Raw genomic sequence first — 19,173 nt, forward strand, 5'->3', positions numbered from 1 at the left:
GTCAAAGGGGATATATTCCATGACTATCCTGTGCCAGTTTGAAAGTCCTGGGGGACTTTCAGATACCCAATTCACTAAAATATTTTTCCTCGCCCAAAAGGAGAGGGTAGTAAATAATTTCCTCCGGTATACATCCGGGGAGGGAAATTTGGAGAGTCCAAAGGTAGGGATGTTGGATCCGATCCGATCTCCATACCCAAAGTCTCTGTCAAGGTATTCGCTGCTCTATCCCAATATCTACGGATCTTATGGCATATCCATAGACAATGAGTGAGAGTGCCAACTTCTATTTTAAATTTAGGATACATTGGGGATGCTCCTGCCTTTAATTTTGTGAGTCATTCAGGTGCCATATGAGCCCTGTGAAGTAGCTTTAATTGAATAGCCTGATCTCTATTATAAATAGAGATCTTTCTGGCATTTTCCCAGATGTCCTCCAACATTTCTAAAAAGGTTTCCATCTCTAATTCTTGATTCCAGATTTTATATAATCATTCCATGTCCTTCAAGATCTTATTATATAGTGAATGATCAAGAGTACTGACCGAGGGCCGCCCCATCGCCCATAGCACTCTCCTTTCCCTATCCGATTTGTAAGGATTGACTATCAATGTGGTCTTTTTTTATGAAGTCTCGTATTTGAAAATACTGAAAGAAGTCCTTGTTAGGCAGTCCAAACTTCTGGTGCAGCTGCTCAAAGAACATCATAACCTCCCTATCAAACAGGTCTCCAAAGCAGGAGACTACATCTGGACTCCCAAGTTTTAGATGTAGCATCCGTCAGCCCTGGCTGAAATCCTGATGCTCCCACTATGGGGGTATAAGGGGAGGTTTTTTGCAGGTTACCCTCATCTTGGCGTATTGTCCTCCAGGCTTTAATTGTATTTAGTACAATAGGGTTTTTACAATAGTCCGTAATAACTCTCATCTTGTCCATAATTAAAAGATTGATGAGGGGACATTTTGTTTGGGAGGTCTCAATATCTAACCAGAGACCCAATCAGCTACATAAGATAATAAGGAGCTCAATTGGTACCACCTGAAATCTGGAAAGTCCAGTCCTCCCCTTGTTTGTGGGAGCTGCAGCTTTTCTAATTTGACAAGGGGCCATCTATGATTCCAAATAAAAGAGCCGAGCCAGCCATAAAGCTAACGCAATGCCTGTCTTGGCAGCATCAAGGGGGGCATTCTCATTGAATATAGAAGACGAGGTAGGATATTTATCTTAACTAAGGCTACTCTGCCTAGCCAGGATATTGGGAGATGGCCCGCCACAGAACACACCAGATGGCCTCCTTCTTTAGAGACCGCAATTTCCCTTCCCACGTGGTTAAAGATGCCCTCCAACGCATCTCGTCCACATCCCACACCTCTGCCTTCAGACTCCACCCCTCCAACCATAACAAGGACAGAACGCCCCGGTGCTCACCTTCCACTCTACCAACCTTCACATAAACCAAATCATCCGCCGACATTTCTGCCACCTCCAAAAAGACCCCACCACCAGGGATGTATTTCCCTCCCCACCCCTTTCCGCCTTCCGCAAAGACCGTTTCCTCCATGACTACCTGGTCAGGTCCACACCCCCCTACGACCCACCTTCCCATCCTGGCACCTTCCCCTGCCACCGCAGGAACTGTAAAACCTGCGCCCACACCTTCTCCCTCACCTCTATCCAAGGCCCTAAAGGAGCCTTCCACATCCATCAAAGTTTTACCTGCACATCCACTAATATCATTTATTGTATCCATTGCTCCCGATGCGGTCTCCTCTACATTGGGGAGACTGGGCGCCTCCTAGCAGAGTGCTTTGGGGAACATCTCCGGGACACCCGCATCAATCAACCACACCCCCTGTGGCCCAACATTTCAACTCCCCTTCCCACTCTGCCGAGGACATGGAGGTCCTGGGCCTCCTTCACCGCTGCTCCCTCACCACCAGATGCCTGGAGGAAGAATGCCTCATCTTCCGCCTTGGAACACTTCAACCCCAGGGCATCAATGTGGACTTCAACAGTTTCCTCATTTCCCCTTCCCCCATCTCACCCTAGTTCCAAACTTCCAGCTCAGCACTGTCCCCATGACTTGTCCGGACTTGTCCTACCTGCCTATCTCCTTTTCCACCTATCCACTCCACCCTCTCCTCCCTGACCTATCACCTTCATCTCCCCCCACTCACCTATTGTACTCTATGCTACTTTATCTCCACCCCACACCCTCCTCTAGCTTATCTCTCCACGCTTCAGGCTCACTGCCTTTATTCCTGATGAAGGGCTTTTGCCCAAAACATCGATTTCGCTACTCCTTGGATTCTGCCTGACCTGCTGTGCTCTTCCAGCACCACTAATCCAGAATATTAGGAGATCTCCCTAGCGTTGAAGGTTTTGCCTTATTTTCTCTAATAAGTGTACGTAATTGGCTTTATACAGCTGACCACATACTGGAGTGATAAAAATACCTAAGTACAGAAAACCTTCTAGTGACCACCGAAAGGGAAAGCAAGATCCATCCGGTAAATTGGATATACTGGTAAGACCTCCCACCAGCATGGCCTCCGATGTCATAAAATTGGTTTTGTAACCAGAGAACATACCGAATAGATTGATCACTTGAATTAAGTGGAGCATGGATGTCAAAGGTTCACTTAAGAAAAGGTGGACATCATCCGCATACAGAGTGATTTTTGTGCTTGCCCGATCCAACCCTCGGAGCCATTATATTAGGGTCAGTTCGTACAGCTTCCGCTAGTGGTTCAATCACTAGCAATATTTAGTAATGGTGAAAGAGGACATACCTGATGACAGCCCCTGCCAATGCTAAAGCTATCCGAATTTAAACCATTGGTGATAACCGCTGCTTTGGGATCATTATATAATACTGAAACCCATTTAATTAAGACCTCTCCAACACCGAACCTTTTCAGCGTATATAAAAAGATATGGCCATTCTACCCAATCAAATACCTTCTCTGTATTTAGGGAGACAACGAAACCCACTTTTGTTCCCTGTTGACAGGCTTGTATCATGTTTAAGACCCTTCTAATGTTATTAGTTGACCTGTGACCCTTTATAAACCCCATCTGGTCCTCTTTTATAATGAATGGTAAAACCCTCTCCTAGTCTTAATGCTAACATTTTTAAAAGAATTTTAAAATCCACATTTAACAAGGATATGGTTCTATATGAAGAGCAATCCTCTGGGGCCTTTCCCTTCTTAAGAATGAGAGAAATATTTGCTTCTCTCAACGAAGGCGGGAGATAGCCCTGACTGTGTGAGTAATTGTACATATTTATGAGTGGCCCGGCCAGTTCCCCTATAAATTCTTTATAGAACTCAACCGGGAATCCGTCTGGCCCAGGCGCTTTGCCACTCTGAAGCTGCCTAACCGCGTCCTATACTTCCTGGGTTGTCAAGGGGGCATTCAAGATCGACACCTGCTCCGAGGTTAGGCCTGGAAGGGCCAAATTTTTAAAGAAGGACTCCACCTTCCCAGTCCTATCCTCACAGTCCTGCAACTTATACAATTCAAACAGAACTTTCTAAAGGCTGTATTGATCTTTTTACAATCACAAGTCAGGGTACCAGCACTTTCTCTGATGGACGTAATGGCTTGGGGAGCCTTTTTCTTTCTGGCAAGGTACACTAGATATCTGCCAGGCTTGTCGCCATATTCAAATAATCTTTGCTTTGCGAATAATATTTCCCTTTTTGCTGTTTGGGTAAGTGCAGTATTCTAGGCTGCCGTAAGGGCTGTGATCCGCTGTAGTTTAGTAATGGAGGGCCTGTCAACATACGCAATTTCAGCTGCTTTCAAGCGAGCCTCGAGCAGGCACTGTTGCTCTCCCTTTTGTCTTGTTGGGGTCGCAGAATATGAGATGACCAAGCCTTGCATATATGCCTACGTGGTTTCCCACATCATCGATGGGTTACTGGCTGTACCTGAGTTAATATCCCAGAAGGTTTTGAATTCCTGTGAAAAAAACTTTATAAATTTGCTATCCTTCAATAAGAAAGGATCCATACGCCAATGTCGGGGGCCTATCCCATCATCCCTAGTCTTGACTTCCATATATACTGCTGCATAATCAGAAATTGTTACATTACATATTTTACAAGACAGTATCGAATTCAAAATGGTTGAGGGGGCAAAAAACATATCAATTCTGGTATGGCACTTGTGTGGGTTAGAGTAGAAAATGAAGACACCTGGGAATGAAGACACCTTCACACATCTACTAGTCCTAGCTCCTTCTACAGATTCGCCAGTTGTCTAGTTCGCAGAGATATATCCGTAGTGCCCCTTGGTATCCTATCCATCTCTGAGTCAATAATACAGTTAAAATCTCCCCCTATAATTGTATGGCAGAACCCGAAAGCCATGAACTTAGAGAACGCTTCTGTTACAAATTTAAAAGGATGTGCCGGGGGCAATAAAGATTCAAAATTCCATATTCCTCTCCATGTATTAGGGCTTTGATCAATATATACCGTCCAGACTCATCTTTTATCTGGCTTAACATTTGGAAAGGAAGATTCTTCCGAATAAGAATGGTTACTCCCGTACTTTTTGAGCTGAACGATGAAAAGAACGCCTGACTAAACCCACTCTTTTGTAGCTTTGAGTGTTCTTTATCAAGTAGATGGGTCTCCTGTAAGGGAGCTACATCAACCCTTTCTTTTTTAAGACTTGATAATATCTTTTTCCTTTTGGCGAATGACTCCCCTTGACATTCCAGGTGCACCACCTAAGCGAATGGCTAGCCATTATTGTCCAGGCAAGCCCGAGACTCCCCAGGAGGAAAAACCCCACCCAAAAGACATTGAATACAGACCATAGAAAATTCACAAATAAAAAAAACTCTTTAAAACATTTAAATCAACACAATTAAGAACTGCTCCTAAATAAAAATAATGCAAAACATATTTGAAAGGAGACTTTCCCCCTTGCTCCCAGGGAGCATAAATACCTATCAATAACCCCACCATACCTTTCCCAGCTAGGGCCCTGCCCTTGGCCCAGGCATTACAAAATGGAGTAAATAAATTCAAGTGTCTTATAAAACAGGAGTTAAACGTGAGTGACCCACCCCTCCCCCCACATCAACACCTGGATATGTTTAATAAAAACAATACAAAATAGAAAACAACAAAGTTACAAAATTACAATCCCAGCAAGTATTAGGCAACTGAATAAGAAGAAAAAGAAAAAACCTCCCCCACAAATCAAATAAATTGCACGAGCTATAAAAAAGGAGACCAAAGAAAGAGTAAAGAACAAGCCCCCCCCCCCCCAGGGAAAGATGAGTAAAAGAGAGATGGAGAAAGGAAGAAGGGTAAACAAAGTGGGGGGGCAAAATAAAGTCGTTATCCATACAGTTCAAGTCCAGCAGTCTATTTGAGAGAGTCCAAGAATTGTTTTACTTTCTCCGGTGATCCAAAGTTATATACGGATCCTCCATGGCTGAAGTGCAGCGTTGCCGGATATCACATGGAGTATTTAATATTTAAGTCTCTCAGACGCTTCTTCACCTCATCGAATGCCCTCCTCTTGCGGACCATGACGGGAGAGAAGTCCTGAAATATCTTGGAACCTTTGTACATCATGGCCTGGGGATCCTTCCCCAGCACTCTGGAGGACTTTAGGAGCATTTGTTTTGCTTTATAACGTTGAAGTCAAACTAGAACCGGGCTGGGGGCTTTGGTTCGACCCAGGCCTATGCACAGCGACCCAGGCCTGTGCTCAGCAATCAGATGGGCCCGCTCCAGCCGCACCCGGCCCAGCTCCCAACTCCAACTTCAATAATTATGGGAGACATCACTCCAAGAAATCCACAAGCTGGCCTTCCTCTTCCCGTTCGGGAAGGCCCAGCAACCGAATATTTTTCCAACTCTAGGCCGTCGATGTGCTCCTCCAGGGTCCGGACTTGCCGCTCCAGAGCCTGGACGACTTGGCAGCAGTCTCCCAGGCCGCGGCCTATTGCTCCACCCTTCCGACGCGCTGCTCGAGTTTTTCGATCTCTCGGTCATGCTTCTGCAACGTGACCGAGAGATCGACTCCCACCTGGACTGGGTCTCTTCGATAAATGCGTCAGTCTTCTCCTGGAGTTTGACGATCTTGGAGATCAGGCTCACCTCTGCAGGTAAGTCCCCCCGAGGTGGCCGTGGACGTCCCTGCTGCTGTGGGAGGGTGTGGGGGAGGGGTCCCTGCCTGTTGCGTGCTGCGGGAGTTTTTGCCCTTAGTCATTTTTAAAAAGGCAACAAACTGTTTGATGTGAAATGACGAAGTATGCTGGGCAAAAGCTATCCTGAATGATTTAAAAGGTGAGGTGAGGGTTGGCGCCCTACTTTGCCCGAGTCTTAGGCAGAGCACTACAGACTCAGACCTACTGGGTTGCCACCATTTTGGATCTCCCTGAATCTGATTTTTAAAGGGAGAAAATGTAGCTGTGGAGAGAAGGCTTTTTACATTATAAAGGATTACTTTTACATCATAAATATTCAATTGGGAGGTTAATTTTAAAAATGTTTTATAGCCTAGAAGCAAACTAGTGTGTCTGTCTTGATGAAATCAACAAGCAAATCATACTGATAGTTCTTCTATAACGTGATAGTTCCATTCTTATGCCATCCCACATTATAGAGAAATCATGCTTTAGAAACATCAGTTAAAGTGATGTAATTGTGTTACAGCTAGCCCATGTTTTAAATGTTCATGCTTTAGAAACAGTGTCCTCATTTTGTCAATTGTGTTTCAGCGAATTGGTGTTAACAAAATGTGTGTTATAGCAGAACGACCCGTATCTGATCTGCCTGGGATACAGTGGGTCATTAAACTGCTTCTGAAAATATACAATACGTAGCATGAGCGTTCATCTTCACTTGGTTTTATTCCTTACTTCATGTGCACTTGAAATGACTTAAAAAATTTGTTCTTTGCTCCTGGCATGGTTACAAAAGGAAGCTGAGTGGTCAGGTATTTTCAGTTGCAACAGCATCAAAGATGCAGGAGATGTGACTGGCATAAGCTTGGAAACGACACATACGATGGCCAGGTCAGAATCTATACAGAGGCTTAGATTGGTGGCAAAGTCTCATAGGAGTCATGACTCAGTGGGATAAAGGGAAACAGCAGAGGCAGGTGAATGCCTGGTCAGGAAAGCAATTAGCTCTGAACACTGTGAGACTGGAAGGAGGGGAGTTTGCAGCAAAGCACAGAATTTTATGGGGTCGCCTTTGCTCCTGAAATATTGGTGGTTTTGGAGGGAGAGATGTGGTGAGACTCTGACAGTTAAAGAAGGGAAAGTCCTTTGATGAGAGACACAATACTTTCTTGAAGAGTCCTATTTTGTGGTTGATAATAACCACTAATCTCAGCACGTGTATAGGCTTGTAGCATTAACGATAACCAAACTTCTCTGTTCCTTCTCAGTGGCTCAACGGGTTCTCAATGTGGGAAATCATGTTCTTGGAATTGCTGGGAAGCATTACAAATTAAAAGTAGAATCAGCTTGTTCTGAGATCAAAGTTGATCAGGTAACTGACGAATTACTTGAATATTCTCAAAATTTAGCATTTATTTTACATATTTTAGGAACATGTTGCCTCCTGATGCTGGTCATTTGTGTAGTGTCGACTAAACATTTAGATCTTGTGTCTGTTGTAAAGGTCAATTCTCAACTATATATTACAGGCTGCACAATGCTACATGTTCAGTGGAGGCTTTATATATATATATATATATATATTCAGTTAATGTGACACTTTTATTGTAACAATTTGATAAATATCAAATATACTCAAATGTTTACGAGAAACAGGATACTCTCTACGTAATATTTTCTGATTTCTGTGACATAGTGGCTTTTGAAATGAAGCTGAGTCTTTCTATATAATTTGTTGGGAAATAGTTCTGAATTGTGATACTAGTTGTAAATTATCTTGTATTGGGACTACTTGCTAAATTCAGTCAACTGTGCTCAAATAAAATGAAATCACGAAGAGTGCCATTTTATATCGACATCTAATCAATCAAAACTTTCATCTGTGCACCCTTCCCACCAGTTCCTTGATTATAGATTACTGTGTCCACATTTACAATACAGGCTGCCATTGAAAATTTGTCATACTAATTATAACCTTCTTCCACACCGCAAGTACAACAGTGTGGGCATAGGAATTTTCCAGTGTAAACGTTTATTCCTGATGAAGGGCTTTTGTCCGAAACGTCGATTTCGCTGCTCTTTGGATGCTGCCTGAACTGCTGTGCTCTTCCAGCACCACTAATCCAGTAGATAGATGTATCGTTTGGCTCAGTTAGCTAGGATGTGGTGCACCTTAACACCAGCAGTGCACTTTCAATCCAAGCCTCAGACTGAAGGAACAACCCTTTAGAACTGAGGTGAGGAGGAATTTTTGTCAGCCAAAGGGTGCTGAATCTGTGGAATTCATTGCAACAGAAAGCTTTGGGGGCCATGTCATTGAGTGTATTGAAGAGATAATTGGGTCCTTGATGAGAACGGGGATCAAAGGTTACAGGAACTGGGCAGGAGAATGGGGTTAAGAAATATATCAGCCATGATCGAATGGTGGAGCAGACTCAGTGAGCTGAATGGCCTGATTCTGCTCATATATCTTATGGTTTGAAGTGGTTGCGTGGTTGCGTAGTTCTTGGGACCTGTCTTTTCTCTTTGTGATATTAAGGGTTGAGCTATGGTTAGCAAACTTCAGCCAATGAGGATGCTACATGAAGGAGGACATTTGGCTATAATTATTTATTTGCTAAATTCAGTCAACTACTCAAATAAAATGAAATCACATAGGGTGCCATTTTATATCTACATCTAATCAATCAAAAATTTCATCTGTGCACCCTGCCCACCAGTTCCTTGGTTATAGAATATAGGACATTAAAACAGGGGCAGAATTACGTCAGCACACCTTGACCCTGAAGACCACAAGGGAATTGGACAGTATGCCACAGGAGATTGACCAGGAGGCATTCATTGAATTTTATTACAAATATTCATGTTTATCCAGCAATATATTGCACACTTCATATTTCTAATAATACTGCATTCCATCGATCATAGCGTACAAGTCGGCCGGGTGTACAGTATGAGGCAGTACCATTTTTTGTGCCTGTAGCTCATACTTCTGCATATAGAGTCATAGAGATGTATAGCACAGAAACAGACCCTTCGGTCTAAATCATCCATGCCAACTAGATATCCCAATCTAATCTAGTCCCATTTGCCAGCACTTGGTCCATATCTCTCCAAACCCTTACCATATGCTTGGAATAGAAGTCGATTCCTCTTTTCGGCATGGCATGTAATACATTACACAGACAAATTAGCAAGTGATTGCCATGAACATTATATGTGTAATAATAGACAACTTCAATTTCTCACCCCACAGTGCAAGTTTCACTTACTGATCCTTTGTATATGGCTGCATTAATCAAGCAGGCAATATGGGCTGTGTTGTGAAGATGTGGGAGAATTAAGACACACGCAAACAAAGCAAACTGTGCTTGGGAATGATGTAGATGACAATTATCCCCCCCCCCCCCCCCCCCCACCTAACACTTTTACACTTGCCATAATTTGAGGTCAGTTTACATGCAAAAACGTACCAACACTATCTGTATGTGGTAAATATTATTAGTGTTACCTCCCATTTTTAATGCTGTGTACATTTTCATATTCCTTTCATTCTATTCTGAAATATCCACCTTTATTTAGAGTGGACAAGAAGGACATATTCCTTTGAAATAACATTTGACCAAAGAAAGGGCCATTGTTACTGTATAATTTAGCATGCCTGTACGCAGAGTCATTTCTTCAGGCCTAATTGCATGTCATAGAATGCAGTAAATGTTTCTCTTTTTTAATGTTCTTGCAGATCATCTGTCATATTTCTATGACAATAGATTATGGAAAACTTCTCGGTGGAAAAAGATTAATGAAATATTTGCAGAAGAAATATAGTAACGTCCAGTTTATTTTTGATCAGAAGGCAGATAAGTGCAATGTTGCTGGAAATTTTTCTCAAATACAGGAACTAAGTGGAGAAATTCATCATTTGCTCAGTTTAAAACCCAACCAAACCAACAGTGGCTTTCATGAAGCTGAGCAACTCCAATATGATCACTCAGAAAACAGTGCCATGGGTCATTCAGACAGTATCAGAAAACTTGCTAGGAAATTAAGTATAGACTCCAGTGTCCAGGAGGAGTTTCTAGAATTACAATCCAAAAATGGTGTACAAGGCTCTGACAATGACAATGTTAAAAGAGACGTCAACTTTCAACAAGGCAGAGAGCAACACACAGGGAATATTGAAGATTACATTTTAATGATGGATTCTGATATTTACAAATATATTCAGAAATTTTATAAAGACAGCTATGAAAATATTCTTTGTCAGTACCATGTAAAGGTGTTGGATGTTACCAGTGAAGACATCACCACCCTGATTTTGCAATCGACTCCTGACTGTTCAGACAGCAAGCTATCAGTGTTGCAAGCACATCAAGACCTTTCTAAACTCTATCAGAGCTTTGAGTTTAGGCTTCGTAAGGAACAGATTTACAAAAATGACATAACTTCAAATGTGTCTCTCCTTCAGACCATCTGTGCAAGCCTCCAGGTACAATTCCCTAAAATAAATTTAAGTGAAAATGAAAACTATTTGTACCTAATAGGCACGTCAGATGATTGCTCCCTGGCAAAGAAGTACTTACAAGACTGCAAGGAAGAATTTTCAGCAAAATCTCAAAACAGTAAGCATCCAGCTTCGAGGAGAGATTCAGAAAGTGATCAGGCTAGTGTCAGCAGTATACCACCATCTCTGCAGGAATTCGATGGTAATGATGTGTTTGTACAAGCAGGAATCCGAAAGGCAGACGTCAGAAAAGATCATAAATTGGCTCCAACCTTCAGTGGTATAAGGGAAAACATTGGTCCTTTGAAGACAGGGAGCAGACTAATTGAAGATGACCTCACTCTAGAACCTGAGCAGACATGTTCAGCTGATAACTTACTGACAAGCCACAGTATTGAGACTAGTCAACATGATAACAAGCATCACTCGACTTCAGAAACTTGGCAAAAACTGAAGCGCCGCATTAGTGACAATCAGATGTTTACTTCTGCTGACCAAACATTAACAAGTCCAACAGGGGAGTTTATTGAACATAAAAGAACAGGGGAAGATTCTGTTACTAAGGTGGTCAAAGACTTATCAGTATTAAGTGTTCAGTCCAAGGATCTTAAGAGTCCTGACAAAGCAGGTGATAACTATCTGTCCAAGGGACATGAAAGCTTTTCCATCGTTGGTACAAATAAAGGGGACAAGTTTTTCCAGTACTCCAAGAGTAACAAAACCTGTGGTCCTATCAAGCCATATCATTTTGAAACATCAGCTGGCACCCTCTTCCATCAGGGAGACCTGCTAGGCAACATGCAGACAATCCACTCTTTGACTTCCAAAGGTTCAGATGTTCATTCATCCAAACCATTACTGAGAAGGACCAGTAGCTCTTCAGAATTAGTAAAATTGAGGCATTCCAGAGACATGAGCAACAATTTCCAGGGCATAGTCAAAAGCAAACCTAACGAACAAGAACATATCACTGAAGAGATCTCAATGGAGTCAGGTGTGTGGTCTTACCTGAAAGACATTCATGCTTCTTTCATTAGAAGTATCAGCAGTAAAACTGACGTTGTGATAAATGAGCAGACCCAGGTAGATATAACAACGGTGCACATTACTGGAGTTAAAAAAGCGAATATCATTGCTGTCAAGCAGGAAATTTTGTCACTTTACACATCGGTAATGAAGAATTTGATTCAACAGTTTCTTTCATATGCAGATCTTGGAATTGAGCAGAGCAATCAGAAAGCAGTAGATCAGTGGCATAGCAGTCTGAAAAATAACTTTGCAAAAGTAAAATTCATTAGAGGACAGACAGGTTTCAAAATTATTGCCCCATATGAACAATGCATGAAAGTTATAGAAACTTTTAAACTCAAGTTAAAAGATCCATTCTCCTCGACAGATGTCTCCTTTGCAGCTTCTAATCCATACTCGTTAATTGATACAGAGACATTCAAAGACACAGAGGGAAAGGTTCCCAGCAAATTTACAGAACATGCTTTATTATTGGGTCAGAGTCATCATGGTCGTAGGACTCCAGTGCACCACATGGATGAGACCAGCTTGAAAAAAGGTGAGAAACCAAAGGAAGAGTATTCTTCGTTGGAGTCAGATCGAGAACTTATTGAAACTTTGGGTCACAGGAAGGTAGCTGGAAATCCAAGAAAGAACTATAATTCCCAGCCAGGTGTGGAAGAGGAAGAGGAGCGTCTGACGAAGCATTCATTTGAGCACAATGGCACTGGGTCAAATTCAAGGCAGGAACACAATCCAATTCCAGATCAGAAGAAATCACCAAAGCCTTTTGAAGAATACAGTAGTTTTTCATTTCTTCATGATGTGGGGGATTCTAAAAGTCAGAAGGTGAGCAAGCAGATTGGAGAGGGAGAGGGAATCAAGACAAAGAAGATGCTACCTGATAAGTTCCAGATTACAGCCAACAAGCTGGTGAAGGAAAGCCATTGGCACAATAGAGATGGCTTGCATTGCAATAGACTGGAGAGTGGCACACAGTCATTACCAGTATTTTCTTACAGTAGTACGTCAGTGCTGCAACAAAATAGGAATGGATCAAATACCTGTGAAGCGGCTACAGATTCAGGAGTCCGAATGCAAGATGCGTCCACACAGCAGCAAGATAACAACAGCATGACAACATCACAGGAAAGGAAAATGCTGAGAAATTCTCAGCAGATTCAACTCAGAAGTCCAGCCATTGGACTGGACGCACAAGAACTAAACAAATCAGCCACATCTTGCACTGCCTGTAAGAAAACTGGTTGCTATGTAAGGCTGGCCTGTAATCATGGTTTGTGTAAGGAATGTAACAGAATCTCTGAATCATCTAGTCCAGTATGTCACCAAACCGTACCTTCAATTAAAAATGAAAACCAGTGTCTCGGGACCATGGAATTAGCACATCTGAACATTTCTTTACCTGGATTTATAAGAGACCTGACCTTGAAAATAACCTATGACATTCCGAATGGTATTCAAAGGGTGAGTAGTCTGAAGAATTAAATCACTTGTTATGGTAATAGGTGGGTCTTTATTGTTTAGGTCAAAGTTTGCTTCCAGTTTGTCTTAAGATGCTGGTAGTCAAAACTAAAGTGAAAATTTATTTAAAGAAACAAGACATCTTTAGTCCTGTGCTCAAATCCCCTTCTAAAACATGCCAACAAACCAACATCAATCCTAATTGCTTGCTGCATCTGTATGTTAGCTCTTGATGACTTATGAACAAGGTCAGTCAGGTCCCTTTGGAAATTAACATTTCCTAATCTCTCCCCATTTAACAAATCCTCTGCATTTCTACTTCTCAAAATAAAAAGGAGGCGATGATTTAATGGTAATGTCACTGGACTGTAATCCACAGCACCAGGCTAACACTCTGAGGTCGTGGATTTGAATCCTAGTCTGGCAGATGATGAAATATGAATTCAATAAAAACCTGGAATGAGAAAACTAGGTCAGTTAGTTGTCATTAAAAAAAAAATTGGTTCACTAATGTGCTTTAGGGAAGGAAATCCCACATCCTTAACTGGTCCGACTTACAGGTGACTCCAGACGCACAGCAATGTGGTTGACAATGGAGTGGCATGTTGGTTCAATGGTTAGCACTTCTACCTCACAGTGCCAGGGATCCAGATTCAGTTCCACCCTTGGACGACTGTCGGTGTACATTTCCTCTGAGTGCTCTGACCTCCTCTCACAGTCCGAAGGTGAGTAGGTTAGGTAACTTGGCTATGCTGAATTGCCCATAGTGCCCAGAGATGTGCAGGCTAAGTTACTTCTGAGACTTTATAAAGCTCTAGTTAGACTCCATTTAGAATAGTGTGTCCAATTTTGGGCACCACACCTCAGGAAGGACATACTGGTACTGGAGCGTGTCCAGTGGAGATTCACTAATCCCTGGGATGGTAGGCCTAACATATGATGAACAGCTGAAGATCCTGGGATTGTATTCATTAGAGTTTAGAAGGTTGAGGGGAGATCTAATTAAAACTTACAAGATAATGCACGGCTTAGAAAGGGTGGACACTGGGAATTTGTTTCCGTTAGGCAGGGAGACTAGGACCCGTGCGCACAGCCTAAAAATTAGAGGGGGTCAATTTAGAACAGAAATGAGGTGACATTTCTTCAGCCAGAGCGTGGTGGGCCAGTGGAATTCATTGCCATGGAGCACAGTGGAGGCCAGGACGTTAAATGTCTTCAAGGCAGAGATTGGTAAATTCTTGATCCTGCAAGGAATTAAGGGCTATGGAGAGAGTGTGGGTAAGTGGAGTTGAAATGCCCATCAGCCATAATTAAATGGTGGAGTGGACACGATGGGCCGAATGATCTTACTTCCACTCAATGTCTTATGGTCTAAACCATGGGAAATGCAAGGTTACCAGGATAGGGCAGGGTGGGATGCGCTTCAGAAGGTTGTGTGGACTCACTAGGCTGAAGGGTGTGCTTCCACACTGTAGGGATTCTGAGACTTTTTTTATTCATTCATGGGATGAGGATGTCCTTAGCTAGGCCAGCATATATTGCCCATCCCAAATTGCCAAGAAGACAGGAATCAACCAAATTACTGATGAGTTTTTCCAACAGTTGACAATGGATTCATGGTCATCATTAGATTCTTATTGAATTCAAATGCTACCAGCATGGCACAGTGGTTGACACTGCTGCTTCACAGTGCCAGAGACCTGGCTTTGACTCCAACCTTGGCTAACTGTGCAGAGTTTGCACATTGTCCCATTGTCTGTGTGGGTTTCTTCTCACAGCCCAAAGATGTGCAGGCTAGATGGACTGGCCATGGTTAAAAGCCCCATGTGAGTTTATGGGAATGTGGTAGGTCTGAGTGGGATGCTCTTTGGAGACTTATTGCAGATCACTTCTGTAGTGTAGGGATTCTATTATTAATTTGACAAGACAGGATTCAAACCCAGGTCCCCAGAACGTTACCTGGGTCTCTGGATTAATAGTTTTATGATAACTAGGCCATCATCTCTTAACTGCCATTTGAGCAATTAGGAATGGATAATAAATAGTCAGTGATACATCTCATGAGCAAATAGAAAACTTGCATTTTTCAACATATATGTCTTGTGCATTCAGTTAACCTTCAAGATCATTTAGGCAAGCGAAGAGCATAATATGACATAGGCGCAGAGAGAGGCCTTTCAACCCATCTGCTTTGCCATTCAATATCATGACCGATCTGTTAATCCACAATTCCACTTTTCTGCCTCTTCTCCATAATTCTGGATTTAAAATGTCAGTCTTAGCCTTGAATATACATAATCACCACCCAGGCTCAACCATTTTCTGCAGTAAAGAATTGCACAGATTCACAGTCTTCAGAAAAAAAATTCCTCCTCATCACTGTGTTAAATGTGTAACCCCTCAATCTGAGATTATGCCGTCTGGTCTTCGACTCTCCCACAGGGGCAAACGCCTGTCACCAAACAGCATATCTTTTTGAATGTTCACAGCAGGCAAGGTACTGACCATGCTCAGTGAGGTCATGATCACACACACAGCTAGTTGGATACCTAGAACATGTGTGTACCTACATCTACTGTTCTTCATTTTCTTGGAGGCAGAAGTTACAGGCTTGGAAGTTGTTGTTAACCAAGGCTTAGCACCATGTACACATAGTAACAATGTGTACCGTGGACAATTATGTAGCATTGATGGAGGGAGTGAATATTTAAGATGATGAATGGGGTGTGGGCCAAACTGGCTACTTTGTCTTAGATAGTATTAACCTTCTCATTGTTGGAGCTGCACAATTCCATCACAGTCTTGACTTTTGCCTTTTAAATAGTGGACAGAGTTTGGGGAGACATGGGCGAATTATTGACCATTGAACCTACAACCTCTGAGCTGCTCAGGTAGCTATACTAATTTTACTGGTCCAGTTAAGTTTCTAGACACTTGTAATTCCAGGACAACAATGGTTAAATTATTGCTTATAAAAATCAGCCTCAAAAGCAAAATACACAGTATTGGTGATCTGTCATAAAAGAGAAAAAGCTAGGAACATTCAGCAGATCCAAAACATCTGTAGCCGGTGCAAGAGTTAATATTTCAAGCCGTGATCATTCAGCTGAACTGCATCAAGCATAATATCTGCTTTGAGTACTCATTTGTTGCCTCTTTTAAAGGAATGTGATCCAAACCCAGGACAACCTTTTGAAGGTGGTTCCTTTCAGGCCTTTTTGCCAGATAATGCTAAAGGCAGAAGGATCTTAAAGTTGTTAAAGGACGCCTTTGCTAGAGGCCTGACCTTCAAAATAGTATCCGTTCCCTCAGGATTGGCTCGGGTGACATGGAACGATATCCCTCACAAAACGAAGACAACTGGAGGAGTGTCTCAGTAAGTTTCTCTCCCATTCTTTTAACCACAGTTTGATTGTTGTTTCTTTATTTTATCTTTGCCACTGAAGACTGATATTTAGCCACCAGCTGCTACATCATTCTCTCTGCAGCACGCTTAATGTATTAATACCTTCAGTTTAACTTCAAATATCTTCAAACTGCAATTTTAAAAAATGGTCTATTCAGAAAAAAAAACTTTGATTTTTTTTTAGACACTGGAGAGAAAACTATACTTTTTTTAAAAAAAAAGAAAAATCAAAACTCTGGTGTTGAAATAGGTTCCCAATCTTATTTCATTCAGTTATGGCCCCGACGAACACAATTTTTAATTTGAAATTGTCTAACAATGGATAAACTTAAACCAGTTTCCAAACAAACATCAAAACAAGTACTGACGCTGTATTTTAGTTGCTTTTAAAACTGCAGTCTATGTAATAAATTCAAACAAGGAAATGCGGATGCTGAAGATCTGAAACAAAAACAGAAATTGCTGGAGAAACTCAGCAGATCTGAGTGTCTGTGGAGAGAAAGCAGAGTTAATATTTCAAGTCTGGTGATCCTTCTTCAGAACTTGCAATTGCAAGCTAGTGGCTTTTTAACTGGGCAACCCTACACATTTCTTTTTGTTAATCCCGATTCCTAATCTGTTTGAATTGGACTATTTCACATTACACATACACAGTAATGATAGTGGAAGTTGCTGCATTTTATCATTGTAAGTTCATGCCCGGGTCTGAGCCTGGAGTTTATTATTATAGAGGGACTGCTGCAACAAAGGAAGAACCTTGATTTTGGAAGAGGTGCTAAATGTAGGCTTGTTCTGCATCTGAAATGAGATTCTAACACAAACATTTGTCCTACAAATAACTCCATTCATTTCAATTGCTGCTTTTAAACTGTCAGAGTATGCTGCTGGAAAAGCACTACCAGTCAGGGGCCCCATTCCTGATGAAAAGTTTATGCTTGAAAAGTCAATGCTCCTGCTCCTCAGATGCTCTCTGACCTGCGTTTTTGCAGCACCACATTCCTCGACTCTGATCTCCAGCATCTGCAGCCCTCACTTTCTCCCGGTTTTCAAACAGTGTTTGATTATTATTCAGAGCTGCTTAATTGACCGTGAAGGGTTCCAAATGCAGATTTATTCTGCAGTCAGTAGCCTGTCAGTTTAAACAATGGAGCTGGAAAAGCACAGCAGGTCAGGCAGCATCCAAGGACCATGTTGGTGGGTGGGGGCTGAAGTATTATACAAACAGAAAACACTGCAAACACATAGGTCAGACTGCATCTGTGAAGAGGAGTAGTATGAGCAGTTTAGATCAATAATTGCCAGGAATGAAGTGGTTTGCAATGCAACAGGTTTGAAACTGTTAGAAACCTGTGAAACGGGCAGAGTGAACGAAAGGAAAGGAATGGAAGACCATAAGACCTAATTTCTGCTTCGCCATTCAATCATGTCTGATGAATATGAAGGGTTATGGGGAGAAAACAGAATAGGGTTGAGAAATTTAAGAACCTATTAAAATATACTCAGTGACCTGGCCTTCATAGCCTTCTGTGACAGAATTCCACAGACTGATCACTCTGGCTGAAGTAGTTTCTCCTAGTCTCTGTTCTAAAAAGGTTTTCCTTTTACTCTAAGGCTGTGTGCCCTCAGGTCCTAGTCTCTCCTACCAAAGGAAACATTTTCCCAACATCCACTCTGTCCAGGCCTTTCAGTATTCTGTATGGGAAGGGAAGGCATGTGTTTAGGAGGTAGGTTGAAATAACACAATAATGGGAAAAATTCCAGTACAAGGCAAGAGGGTGGTAATGGCACCACTTCTAAAATAAAATACACCAAAAAAAAAGGTGGAATTGTACATCTGCCACTAACACAACTTACCAGGATCTACTGCTCAACATAAAAAGCAATAGTGATCATGATTTCAGTAGGTTCAATAGTAATGACTAGGCTGGATCAGCGACTAGAACACTGCAAGTGCAGCAAGAGTTTGGTTTCAGAGGAACACATGACTGAGGACAAACCGGTCATCTCAGGAATGCAATTGTGGAGTTTAGATTTGGGGAGAAATATTTTTTTTAAAATCTTGGTTAGGATGGAAAGGCCAAATTTGATGTTGCCATACAGCAGTTCCAGGTGAAAGAGTGTAACAGGCCAGAGGAAATAAGGCAGCAGAAAGCATCAGCTGTGTGTCAGAAATGGGGGACAGAGCAGGAAGAGTATGACTCAAAGACACATACCACTGGTGTTTGAGCTTATAGCCCATTGCGATGGGAGAGGGTCATAAGGGAATGGAACTGAGGCACAGAAGCTAGATTTCCTGATCCAAACCGCTGACTTTCCTGCTCCTCCAATTCTGCCTGACCTGCTGTGCTCTTCCAGTTCCACATTTTATCAACTTTGACTTCCACCATCTGCAGTCCTTACTATATCCCAGACCAGACAGAATCTGCCCAAGGGGTGACAGTATCAGTTGCTGAAGTTTATTCTTGCATATCAGACACTGCAAGAGATAAAAGAACTTAACTGAGTGCCAGATGAGGTGATGGGAATATGGAACTGGGAGGTGGTAATGGCACATTGGTAATGTGAGTGGATGAGTCTGGCTAATGTTCTGAGGAAATTGATTTGAATCTCAT

At 42.1% G+C, this 19,173-nt stretch overlaps 1 protein-coding gene across 3 annotated transcripts in view; it reads left to right on the forward strand.

The window, feature by feature from the left end:
- The window catches only part of LOC140465786 (uncharacterized), a 45,787-nt gene that overhangs the window by 10,855 nt on the left and 15,759 nt on the right, over positions 1-19,173 (forward strand). For all 3 annotated transcript variants that reach the window (XM_072561551.1, XM_072561550.1, XM_072561552.1), the window contains exons 4-6: positions 7,430-7,533; positions 9,904-13,158; positions 16,320-16,531. In XM_072561551.1, coding sequence (XP_072417652.1) covers positions 7,430-7,533; positions 9,904-13,158; positions 16,320-16,531 — 3,571 coding nt within the window. The remainder of the gene's footprint in view (positions 1-7,429; positions 7,534-9,903; positions 13,159-16,319; positions 16,532-19,173) is intronic.

This window comes from Chiloscyllium punctatum, chromosome 42 (assembly GCF_047496795.1).
Source record: "Chiloscyllium punctatum isolate Juve2018m chromosome 42, sChiPun1.3, whole genome shotgun sequence".
Taxonomy (NCBI): domain Eukaryota; kingdom Metazoa; phylum Chordata; class Chondrichthyes; order Orectolobiformes; family Hemiscylliidae; genus Chiloscyllium; species Chiloscyllium punctatum.